The sequence below is a fragment of the Chelonoidis abingdonii genome, chromosome 1 (genome assembly GCF_003597395.2).
Source record: "Chelonoidis abingdonii isolate Lonesome George chromosome 1, CheloAbing_2.0, whole genome shotgun sequence".
NCBI lineage: Eukaryota > Metazoa > Chordata > Testudines > Testudinidae > Chelonoidis > Chelonoidis abingdonii.
In genome coordinates this window covers 2,956,367-2,969,541 of record NC_133769.1, presented here as the reverse complement: position 1 = coordinate 2,969,541, position 13,175 = coordinate 2,956,367, and the positions used below count along the sequence as shown (strand labels likewise).

The 13,175-nt window shown below is 46.9% G+C and overlaps 1 protein-coding gene across 1 annotated transcript in view; it reads left to right on the top strand.

Annotated features, from left to right (window-relative positions):
• The window catches only part of LOC116818314 (uncharacterized), a 265,422-nt gene that overhangs the window by 106,867 nt on the left and 145,380 nt on the right, over positions 1-13,175 (top strand). Inside the window, 6 exon segments of the mRNA XM_075063437.1 lie at positions 4,167-4,232; positions 7,260-7,340; positions 7,445-7,495; positions 9,534-9,569; positions 9,708-9,761; positions 11,433-11,477. Coding sequence (XP_074919538.1) covers positions 4,167-4,232; positions 7,260-7,340; positions 7,445-7,495; positions 9,534-9,569; positions 9,708-9,761; positions 11,433-11,477 — 333 coding nt within the window.

Below are 13,175 nucleotides of genomic sequence, written 5' to 3'. Positions count from 1 at the left end.
CAGTGGTTCTTAACCTTTACTGCAGCCTGCAGCCCTTTGGTTCTCAAAATATGTTCTGACACCCCTTAAACCTAAAAAATATGTCCTCGCACCCCTGATATATTTTTGTTTGTATATTACAGTAATCATTAAAATGCGTATAATGTTAATAAATACATTGGTTTGATGAACCAAAGTAGTTGTACTTATGTGCCTGTGCTTAATTTGTGTTTTTGATGATTTACTTTCTAAAAAAAACTGGCATATTGCAACCCCAGGGGGTGCGTGCACCCCAGATTAAGAACCATTGGTCTAGATAATACTTAGTCCTGCCTCAGTGCAGGGGACTGGACTAGAATCATAGGACTGGAAGGGACCTCAAGAGGTCATCTAGTCTAGTCGCCTGCACTTGTGGCTGGACTAAGTATTATCTAGACCATCAGAGCTTGGCTTGGGAACTCCTGAGGTCTAGCTCTACATTGTCCATGCTTCAGTTGGTTGGACCAGGCTGCCTCTGACTTGCTGCCTTCATTCTCTGCCATGCTCCGCCAGCGTCCATCCAGAGTCAGAATATCACTTCCCAGGAAATGGGTCCAGGGAGCTTCTGGCTCCCCTGAAGAAAAGGCACTAGGGAGCAGAGGAAGGAGAAAGGAACCAATAGAATAAGGCTCTGCACAGGCAGGGGTTTGACACTCTATGCCATGTCTGCAAATCAGCGAGTCTCCCTTGTCCCACCTGAGTCCAGTTGTGTGGGCCCTAGGGCAGGGACTTCAGGGTAGGAGCAGGAGATTTGAGGATTTCACCCGTTCTATGCTGGCATTTCATGCCTTTGTATTTCTCTGCCCTTCTGCACGTGCCTAATTACATCCCCTTCTAGGAGCCCGAAACAGGCCACTTTGGTGTGCAGCATAGCCCAGTGCCTGACAGTAATAAACCATCATGTTCAGTCTTGTGCTCCCGAGTGACCCTACACTGACAAACCAGTGCCCTCAGCTCAGCCGCTCTCCAGTAATAGAACATAAGAACCAATGGTCCATCTAGCCCAACATCCCGGCATCCAAGAGTGGCCGAGGCCCTGTGGGCTAGTGATGGGGCTAAGAGAGGCACCGTGAGGAAATCTACTGTCATTTTCAAGCATCCAGGTGTTTGTTACAGAGCAAAATATTATTTTAGAAAATACTGGAAGATACGCTGGCCAGGCCCTTTGAACAGAGCTGAAAACCAGTGCTGTATCCTTACAAATTCTGCTGGAATAATAGGCAGTGGGTTCTCGGTAGTTCGTTGCAATGATGCACATCAGGACAAAATCCAACTCTGATTAGACCAGACCTGCTGCCACTCCCCTGTCTTCAGGCCATGATCTTCTGCATCATGCCTGGCTCTGGCCTGAGATTTCAGAAGGAATTCAGATGCAAATCAGTATAACTGTGAGCTCGTGTTCTGGGACCACTAGAGGGCGCCCAACACACACAGGCCTGCAACTTACATATTATAGCTCTGGAAACAAGTTCTCCGAATAAGCACACTATGGGAACTGGCAGATTTCAAGATCTCTCCTGCTGGCATATTTGCCTCTATTTCACTTCCCTGATTTTCCTTCTCCAAGGGATATTTGAATGAAAACAAAATTCTTGTTGCTCAGGAGCACAGTCTGTGACCCAGATGTTCCTACATTTCTAGGAGGGGTTAGCACTAGAGTCGAATCTGGCAGAGATCCAGCCTATTTTAGGAGTTTCTTGGTGCTGCTCCCTGGAGAGGAAAGTCTTGTGGTTAAAGGGCTACAGTAGGGTTCAGTAGATCTAAGGGTAGCTCAGTGGTTTGAGCATTGGCCTGTTAAACCCAGGGTTGTGAGCTCAATCCTTGAGGAGTCTGTTTAGGGAGCTGGTTTAAAAATCTGGGGATTAGTCCCCTTTTGAGTAGGGGGTTGGACTAGATGCTCTCCTGAGGTCCCTTCTAACCCTAATATTCTATGATCTAGGTCTATTCTGTGCTCTGCTACTGATGTCTCTGTGTGACCTTGGGCAAGTCCCTGAAGCCTCCATTTTCAAAAGTTGCCCCTCTTTTGGGGTGCTTCAGTGGTAGGTTGTCCAACTGAAGACATCTAGGATTATCAGAGGTGCTAGGCACCCACAGCTCCCATTGATTTCAATTGGCATTTTGGGTAGAAATCAGTCCCCAAGGGTCTCAGGTTTGGCACCCCAAAACTGGGGCTCCCCAAATCCATGGCTGCATCCGAAAATGTAGACTCCAGTCCTGCAAGTTGTTTCATGTCAGCAGACCCATGGGGCTCCATGCGGGGGCACTGGGTGGATTCGTCATCTCTTGTTGTCTTCAGCTCAAGATTGACCACCCTTTCGTCATCTCTTGTTGTCTTCAGCTCAAGATTGACCACCCTTCTGGACGCTGGGCTTCAGCCAAACACAAGATATGAGTTAGTCAAACACAGGTTATTGGCAGACATGCCAAACGTACAGAAAAAATGCAGAATGTGGGCTTGTTTTTAGCTTAATTGGCTTGTGAGTCGCTTGTTGGCTAGTTTTTGGCTTGTAGCTTGTTACTTGTTGCTTCTTTTTTTTTTTTTTTAATTGGCTCCTGGCAAGTAGGGGTAAGGGGGGGCAAGCAGGGGCAAGTAGGGAGAGAGTCAGGGGCGCACAGCAGGCCCATCACAATCCCAGACTGCATGCTGGGAAGGGGGGATCTAGTCACAGAGTGTTGGGGTCCTTAAGGATTGGCTTGTTTTCAAAGGGGATTAGCTTGATTTTTGGCTTATTGTGAAAGTCGGGATGCTTATTTACCACGTGAAAGTTGGCACCTATGTTTATTGGGCTCAGCTGAGGGAAATGTTATGCCAGAGGCCAGACGAGATGATCTAATCGTCCCTTCTGGCCTTCTGCAAATCTGTAGAAAAGCCTATACATTAAGTCAGGATCCCTGGGTTGTACTGTCACGTTTAGTTCCTATGGCAATATTATGGGCCCATTCCTGCCCACACTCACTCCTGAGAGTCATCGCACTGAGACCAAACCCAGAAAATTCTGCCTTCAGGTGAGGAACAGTGTGTGTATGTTGGGGGGTGGGGGGGGGGCAGGCAGAGAAACAGCTAGGCCAAAAATATCTCTGAAATATAAAATACACTGATTTCATGCAAATGACCCTTGCACCATTGAGGCAATATTTTTTCTACAGATGGAACATTTCCCAGGAGTTCTCAGTAGGTCTGTAACAGGCCCTTTCATTCTGACAGTCAAACGAAACCCTCCGAAACGCCAAAGCCCATTCTAATCTTAAGTTCAGAGCAGTCTCCTGCTGTTGATTTTGATGTAAAACTCCTCTTGACTTCATTGCGGGTTCTGTGTATGCAACGGTGGCAAGATATCAGCTTCCCTCTCCTCTTTACTTGCAGCATGGCTCAGGTGTCTTTGGTTAAATAACTACATACCCACGAGGGGGAAATACAGCTTGAGATAAATATAGCCGGTGGTTGTCCCCATTAGCAGAAGCTCTAATCAGGAAACATAACAATTAAAAGGTTCATGGGGCCCTTGACAGGTGTTGAGTCGATAATAACCCAAGCAGTTGGCTCCAGAGGTCCAATTTCTTGGTGGTAGAAGAGTTTACTAAAAGTGGGAGGTGGAATCAAATTAACTTTGTCGGAGAGAAAGGCAAAGCCAACTCAAGTAGTTGTGTCATATATAAGAACGGCTGTACCAAAGGTCCATCTAGCCCAGTATTCTGTCTTCTGACAATGGCCAATGCCAGGTGCCCCAGAGGGAATGACCAGAGCAGGTGATTAAGTGATCCATCCCCTGTTGCCCATTCCCAGCTTCTGGCAAACAGAGGCTAGGGACACCGTCCTTTCCCATCCTAGCTAACAGCCATTGATGGACCTATCTTCCATGAACTTAACTATTTCTTTTTTTAACCCTGTTCTAGTCTTGGCCTTCACAACATCCTCTGGCAAGGAGTTCCACAAGTTGACTATGTGTTGTGTGAAGAAATACTTCCTTTTGTTTGTTTTAAACCTGCTGTTCTAGATGAAAAGTAGAAGTTACTTTCCTCCATTTGAGTAATAACAGTAAGAGTACTGCCTGAGACCTCCCATCCAATCATCTTGGCCACTGCAAAAAATCCTATCGTGCCAATGCCAAGAAAGCTCCCAGCCTGAATTGTGCTGTTTTCTTTTGCAGCCTGATCATTCAATGGGCAACAATGGTTTTTCTGAAGCAGCTGATATAGTCCTCTCAGACATAAAGGTAACAGGCAGCATCTGCTTGTCCTTGCTTAGCTCCTTCCACATCCCCCGCTCCACAGGAGGTAACATGTTTCAGGTCATCGTGAGCCTGGCCTTGCTCCTGGAAATTGCTCCACGCAGATCACTGAAGTCAACATGGGTGCAATGGCAAAGATGCACGGAGCAGCTTGCAGGCCTGGAGCCCTCAAGATGAAAAGTTCCTGCTATAGTCCCCATAGCTATTATTCTGCTTCTTTATTTGTAGCATGTAGGAGTCCCAGTCACAGACCAGGACCCCACGATGTTAGCTTTGTAAACACGGGAAAGTCACATCACTGCTATGGGCCTCAGTTTTCCCAGCTGTAAAATGGGGATAAAGATATCTCTTTTATAAAGTGCTTTGAGATCTACTGATGAGAAGGGCTAGATAAGAGCTGGGTATTCATATATAATTATTAATATATTAACAAATAGACAGTCCCTGACCCAAAGTTTACAATCTAACCTAATCTATCAAGTCCCTTATCTTTTAAATTATGTCATTATAGCAAGCACAAGTAGCATCCGCTGTAGTTAAACTGTATAGCTTCTATTTATCACCCTCTTTTCACATCCTTGTAACTTTCCAAAACTTTCATTTTGGGGCTGAAACTTTTCTCTCTTGGTAAAATCTTCCAGGTAGGAAAGTGTTTTTTTTTTCCCTAGAGCATTTCAGCAAATTCCTTTGGGTTGTCTGGAGTTTGACGAGGTGGGGGAAGGAACCAAACCACCACTTTAAAAACATTCTTGTAGATATCATAAAATGGCATGCTAATCTGCCCCCGCTCAGTGTGGTGCTCCAGTGATGTCTGGCCTGAAGCTAGATGTAGTGCCTGCTTCAGCTTTGGCTAACAGAGCTGGCTCTTTTGGCAGTACAGGCTCATGGTTTAGGCTCCAGGGGTTGCAGGTTCTATCACTGCTGCTGCTGACCTACCTGGGGTCCAGGCAATGGCGTGTCTGTTGCCTGACTAGGAATGGATAAGACCAATGGGGCTCATTGATGTGGGAAATTACCACAATTGGGCTCCAGTGGTGGAGATGGACATGTGATATTCTTACCACATAGCTTCTTCTTTAATAAACCCCTCTTATGACAGAACGACTGGGGCCAGAAAACACTGCTGAACTCAAGCCACACAGGAAGCGCCAAATCCCTTTGGGCCTGGTGCTTGTTCACATGGACAACATTCATGTTTGTCTTGCACCATCAGGCTGGTCGGTCAGTTGTTAGATGCACGAGGACCCATGACCATAATCTCTACCATTCACCAGCGGTTCCCCAGTCTCTTCTGTCCCATTTCCAACAACTCCCCTGCTTCAGCTTTCTGCACTGTCCATCCCCAAGTGACTCTACCTTTTTGTTCCCTTCTCAGATGTGCAAGGATCATGAACTGGGAATAAACCCAGAGGTACAAAAGAAACCAGTTAATGAATTAAATTAAAGCGAGAACTAGGGGGGAGCTGGGAGAAATACTGTTATTTTGCTTTTTACTTCACTCCATTTTATTTTGGGGGGACGCAATGAGCTAATGCATTGATTTGATCTGTTTGGTTCCCAGTGAATTATTCAATGATTATTATTTATTTATGCATATTGCAGCAATGCTTAGGAGCCCAGTCATGGCCCATTGTGCTAGGTGCTGTGCAAACACAGAACAAAACGAGAGTCCCTGCTCCAGAGGGTTTACAGTTTATTCAGGGGAAAATCCCCTCTTGTGAAGAGGGCTTGCCTGGAACAAAGCGATGCCCCCTTGGCCCTCTGCATGGAGTCAATTTCATCCACACTTCCTGTAAAGAATCACTTCCAGAACGTTGAAAATAGCAGATGGGAACCATGATGGGGCTTGGTACCAACATTTTGATGCTACAGTTCTTTTTCTCTGAGGCCTGATATTTCTGTCACGATGGGTTAGATTCTGATTCCCTTCCTCATGTTGAGTAGCATTGTATTGCCTGGAGAGTCTCATTAAAGTCAGCGGGTGATGTACATGCATCTCAGGTGAAAGTAACCAGTCTTATTTGCTTCATAACATGCAGTTACATCTGAAAGGAGGAATGAGCTTGTGGTTAAAACATATGGGTGGGAGTTTAAACAATGAGGTTCTGTTCCTAACTCTTCCACAGACAAAGCCCTACGAGCCACTGGGATAGTTGAGTTTATTTCAGCATGAATCACTCAGCTCCTTTGTTTTCATGTCCTGGTGGTTCATGGTGTGGAGAGTAATGTCTGGCAACTTCTAATTTCCTCCCTTTCAAAATACGGGAGCAGATAATTGCGTGCGATTAATATGTAGGAACTCCTATAGGCATCGAGTGTTTACTGCTAGGGGAGATGACTCTTAGCACTATTTCTAGCATACACATCTCACATGTATGGTGCCAGAACATCCCAAAACACAAACATTACAAACATCTGTGAGTTGCAGATTAAGCCATTCCCATATGCAGGGCTGCCGAGAGTGGGTTTGGGCCCCGGTGAAAAAATGTTTTCGGGCCCCCCAGCAAGGGCGGACCGGCTAAACAGAGCTGATGAAACTGGGCCCTTGGCCCCCTTCCGGATTGCTGGGCCCTGGTAATTTGGACCACCCCCCCTTGTTGGCTCTGCTCATGTGGCCTTTCATCACATGTGGTGGGGGGGCGTTTGGCCAATAATATTCCAGTGGAATATACCAAGTCCGCTGAGCACCACTGCAGGTGTGCTGTACCTAGACTCAGCTAGTGCACCGAGCACCACTGCAGTTGCATGTTACATAGACGTGGTTGGTACGTGTAATAGCCCAAAAGGTAGGTGGATTCTTCCTGGATGTACCTAGTATCTTCAGCAACACCACAGGTGAATTCTACATGGACACACCTGAACAATTCAGTGCCACTCCTGCAATTAACACTAGCAATTGCAATGCGTTGGCTTTTTTGAAGTAGCAGTAAAGTTATGGCACAATGTAAAATTAAATAATAATCCGACTTATGCATCTGAGTGCTTTAAGGGATGCTGTTTTCCTTCAAGCAGGAAAACGCAGATCCAGTTGATGGCCCTGAGTTAACGAGCCATGTTAGAGTCAGAAGAACGTCTGAGAGACAGAGGCACATGGTAAAGGCTCCTGTTTCAACCACTTCACTCTGTTATGCATGAGCACAAAGCAATCAACACGACTTGGAAGGAAGCAGTAATAATTCCTTGTTGTCCCTATACAGGTTAACTCACCTGGCACCGCTGGAGTTCAGAAATCCCCGGCTGGATATGTGGTAAGCGATGGCCGAATATCTGGACTGTTTGCAGAGATAGTGCTTATGAGATGGACACTGAGGTAACAGCTCTTGCTGCTTTCTCACTCATTAGAAATAGCAATACTCCTAGGGTGAGAGTGAAACGCTCCCTGTAAATAATTAACCAGCAGCCAAGCCAGTGTCCCTTGGTACAGCTAAGTGCTCCTCCCAAGAGAGATGGGGAAGGGAAGTGTATGATGCTTAAAGAACATAAGAGGAACAGAGAAGCCAGCATTAATCACTGATGGAACACAATGGCCAGCTTTGGGGAAGTTTTGTGTGTGCAACAAATATACCTGTAAGATATATATATACACAGCTGTTTTATTGTGGTTACATATGTCAGATTGGACATGTGAAACACTCTAAACAGTTCTTCAGCATTAGAACAGAGCAAAAATCAGGAGTAGCAGAAGGTCCTTAAAAGTGGGGGGGCCACCGGTGCCCCAACCATGCCCCCCCGCTGCCCCTTCCTTCTGAGGCCCCACTCCCACACCACTCCTTTCCCCAAGGTCTTGTGCCTCTCCCACCCCTTTTCCCTAAGCCCCTGCCCTGGCACCACCCCTTCCTTCAAGGCCTCACTCCCACTCCACCTCTTCCCCCCTAAGACCTGGCCCACACTTGCTCCTCTCCACCCCCGTACCCTATCACTCCCTTACAGCTGATAAAAGGGGGGGGGGCGTGGCCCGCTGTCCCCCTGTTCCAGCGCCCCTGGCTGGAACTCTCGCTATTTCTACATTTGGTTTCATCCTAGACTGAGAAAAAGAGTCAGAATATCCAAATTTGTAGTGGAAAAAAAAATCGGAAAATGTATTTGGAAAATGTCAAAATAGTTCACTTCAGTGTTAGACTGCATCGTCTTATGGTGCTGCAGTGCCTCATGGGAGTTGTAGTTTGGATGCCACATGCCCTTATTCCCCCTTATGGGCTGGGCTGCCTGGCCAAACTACATTTCTCATGATGGACCTCAGTCGTGTGACTCACGATGCACCATGCAGCTCAGTCAGAGGGAACCTGCGCTCTCGGAAAAATTTCTCTCTGACAATTTCTGAACTGCCCGCTTGCTAAAACATTTGGTCTGAAAAGTAGGTTTGGTAAAAACTTTTACAGAATTAAGACTGATATAAATGTTTCCCTTTAAAAAAAAATCTTAGTGGAAACTCGTTCTTTTAAACAAGAAAACATTTCCGTACTATGGCCCTGATTCTGCAGCTCGGCTGGTGGAGGGTCCTCTCAGACTGCATGAATAGGAGCCCTGATTGGGAGCTGTGGCTGGCACAAAGGAAATTTTTGTTAGGGAGGAGTAAGTTACTATGATGAACCTATTGCCATCCCTATGAGGGCAGAGTTAAGGCGACATAGTTGTGTTGTGTGTGAAGGAGCATCTTAACTGGGCATTTCCTGAGTTATGTACGTTCCTTGTTGGGATTTTGTCTTGTAACGCTAACATTCTTTTTGGGGAGAGGTGTGGAGACCTCAACTGAGCATTTACTGCCTTTCTAACCATTGGGTTTGGGGCTCTGAAACCTTTTGTTCCTCAAGTGCATGAGAAGCAGAAGCCACTTGAACTCCAGATAACTAAGTTTGTTGTGAGTTGATCCTAAAGTTTCACTTATTTTCCTTTTCATTGCACTTGATCACACTGAAAAAACAGACAATAGGCACATTCTGCTCTCAGTTCCCGCAGCCTAATTTCGGAACAGCTTCAATGAAATCCTTTTTGTGTCATTCGCCCCTATGTTCAATTGGATAAGGCTGTGGCTAAGTGACCCCTGATAAGTGTTTACTGATTCCTGCTAAGACATAACCGATCCACTAATGCATCCAATTCACCATGGTTGGCATCGGGATGCAGTAAGAATGAATGGTTGCATTGATCATGAGAGGTATAACGTGCCTCTATGTTCAAATAGTTCTTTTCCACGTCTTGTGGATGAAATATCTCTGAAATATGAAATATTAGCATGCAATCATACGCTGTCCTCTGAAAACCTCCTCTTCTTTTTTTTAATTCAAGACATATCCAGGACCTCAAGGCGCAAGGAGGATCAAGGTAATACATTTATTTTATAGAGCTGTTACTACAGCTCCATGTGTGTTAGATGCAGCTGGTTCTTCATCATTCTGTCCAAAATCTCCTGTTTAATTGTGTTTGTGGGGAGGGGCCGGGGGCTCTATTTTCTTTTTGCAGAAGCAAGAGTCAGACATGGTGGATCCAGAACTGGTGCCATTCCAAGGTCAAAAGGTCTGAATTTTTCTTTAACGTTTTAACAAAACAAACAAACAAAAACCCCACAGAATCGGAACTCTGTCACAAAGCTGAGCTGAAAGGCCTTTAAAGACAAATTAAATCCTTGAAGATCCCAAATAATCATCAGCCTACTGGGCCTGACTCCCCACGGCCCAATGTCCTGTAAAGTCATTTACACTGGAGCAAAATGGGGTGTCAGTTCTTGTTGCTATTTATTATTTGTATTATGGTACTATTTAGAAGCCCCAGCTGAGATCAGGGATCTCTTGTGCAAGGTGCTGTACATGCATATGAAGAGTTTCCAGTCTCAATACATGATACAGACAAAAGTGGGAGAAAGGAGGTCATATTATTCTCATTTTACAGATGGGCAGCTGAGGTGCAGGAAGTTCAAAGTGTATGGCTACACTGCACACTATGCCCAGGCTCCGACTCAGGTTTGAGCCCAAGCCCCACTTCCATCCACACACAAATCAGTCTGACTTGGGTCAGCCAGCACTCAGGACCTGAGTTCTGTGACTTGGCTCCAAGCCCTGTTGTTTTGCAGTGTGGACGCAGCTCAAGCTGCAGATCTGAATCAGAAGATCTGTGTAGTGAGGTCTGGATGTGTTAGCATGGCTGTGAGATCTGGGTCCAGCGATAGTAAGCCACAAAGTTGTGGGGATGCCCAAGCATAGGCTTGGAAACACCAAGTGCACAAACTCAGCTCCCACAGACCCAGGTTCACAATGTAGGGTAGACATAACCTTGGCTGGCCCAGGGTCACTGTGGCTGTTGAGGGATGCAGTGGTGCGTCATTTGTTCGTGTTGCTCTCCATGTTTGCAGGAGAAACCCAAAGGCAGATCTCAGCAGGTGAAAAGCATTGCTGGAGCTTGGGTCACGATGATGCCATCCAGGGCCAGGGCAACCCATTAGGCGACTTAGACGGTTGCCTAGGGCACTAACATTTGGGGAGCAGTGACTGCGGTGGCCAGACCTTCCACCGCCTCTGTTGGGGGTGGCATTTCGGGGGCAGGACCTTCCACCACCTAGGATGGCAAAAAAGCTGACGGCACTCCTGATGCCATCACAAGGACCACCAGCACTCATGCAAATTCCAGCCCTGCCTGGGGAAAACTCCCTCTGATTGGCTGCCGCCCCCACTTCCCCACCATCTGGGGAAGAGCAGCCAATGAGTGCTGCTTCACGAAGCAGGCAGAGCTCTCCCACTGCCCCTCAGAAGATGGAGCCTGGCCTATGGAAGAGGCCCCCAAACTACAACTCCCATGAGGCACTATGGCAGTATTTCCAAATATTTCCAGTTTTCAGCCAGAATTTTTTGGCCTCAAATTTCCACCAAATAATCGATTTTCCTTGGAAATTTCCAATGAAAAGGGATTTAGGGTTTTTTGGTTGAAATTTTCTTTGCGAGGAGAATCACATTTCACCCAGTTCTATCCTATAGGCCCCTCTCCCTGTGTTAGAATAAAAGCCAATCTCCCTTGTTCCCAACCACATCACAACGAACCTACATCTGCCCCCTCCATCATGTCTGTACTCTAACTCTATGTATTTCCATTGTGCCCATCACTGTGGTATCTAGGCATCGACTGGACAGATTAAGGGCTTTGGTCAGTCACTAAGGTTAGCACAAAGGAGTGAAGGAACGGCTTTTTGCTTTGCAGGGAGAAAAGGGATCTCCTGGAGCCAGGGGAGACAAAGGTGAAAAGGTACCTTTCAATTGTTTTTTGCGTTGCAGCAATTTTTGACACGGGGAGCGAGTCCCTGGCTCCCTAGGGGGCTGACCTGGGTATCTATTGCCAGCCAACTACTAACTCAAGTCCTAGATGGATCTGGAGCCCGGGAGATTTAAATGGGGCCCTGATTGCTACGAGAGTGACCTGTGTTGGCACATATGTAATTAGTTAAAGATCACGTGCCAATAGATAGTGCCTAAGAATATGTCTGCCCCTTTCTGCAGCAGACCTGAGTTCCCTACTGCCTTGGGACTTCTGTTTGAGCTACCAGCTCGGAACGGGGAGCATCTCACAGGCTCTTCGCACTGGTAGAAAGGACGATGGAAGGTGCAAGGCAGTGGGACGTGGGCCCAGTCTGTCCGGCTCAGCAGCAGAGCTCAAGCAGGATCCCCTGAAACTCTTGCTGTGCTGATCCAGGTGCTGGTAGCAATGCGCTGTCCTAGGGGGTGTGGCCTTTCTTATTTTACAGATGGCTCTAGTGAAATAAACAAGGTGGAAATATCCAAATGTTCCAGAATGTGAAGGAGAGGGGAACGCGGTTCTCAGTGAGGGCAAGAAAGCAGGACAAAGGATTGCTGCAGACTAGGAGAGATGATGGGTCGGTGTGAACCCAGGGTGACCGAGCGGGAGGTACCTGGATCATACAGCAGTTCCCACCAAGTGTCAGTGTCCAGCGTCTAGGGCCACTGAAGTGGATTGCACTGAGTCTATGCCGTGCCATTTGTATCCAGAGAGTGGGCGGATGGGTCAGTCTGGGTGGGAATGCCACTGCATGGCCAGCAATCATGCGGTTGCTAAAAGTTTGCTGGCACAATAAGCTCGCCAGTGATGGACATCAACTGAACGTCTAGCAAGACCATCTTAAGGACCTAACTAGGGATCGACCTGATTGGCGTTCAATCCGCAAGGAGGCTGCGTGTCTTTGGGATAACGATGATCGGAAAGCTGGCTGGGCCACCTGTTCTACGTAGGCATGTCGAAGGCATGTCACTGTAAAAGTGTCTTGGAAGTGAGGAGGGAAGAAACTGCAAGCATCAGAATGGTTTGCTCGTGGGATTGTGTCATTAAATGATCACACTGCAGAGCTGTCTGTAACATGCATGCTCTGTAGTGAGGGAGATGAGGAAGAACTGGGCATCTAGAAGAGGTGATGTCTTCTCCTTGCCAGGGGAGATGGGGGAGCTGGGAGAGAACTTGAGCTGTAAAGTCTAGATCCGGATCCAGATCAGAAGTTTCTTATGGTCCTACTGTTGGGATCCAGCGTGTGAGTTTTGCCCATAGGAAAGACAAAGACTCAGATCCAAATTCCCCCAGTGTTTGGGGCATTCAGACTCTCTTTAGTTCCCGCCTAGCTCTAGTACTGACCAGATCCACAGTGAATTCGAAAAAGTGGGCTGCTGGCCTAAGATTGTTTGTTCCTGGTGCTTAAGAGCTCCTTTGAAGCTGCTTCCTACAGACAAAAGCTCCTGGATTTTAACCCCCAAAGCAGTAATTCTGTCCCTAAAACCCACTCATTCATAGCTGCCTAGGACCTGCTGGTGATTCCAAGGGTTAGACTGCAGGAAGGATCTACGACTTATCTGTATACACTTAGGATCATTCAGCTAGTGCTCTCCATCTCTTTTGCTCCACGACCATGATTCCTGTGCCCTCGTGGTGAGTGGAAGCAGC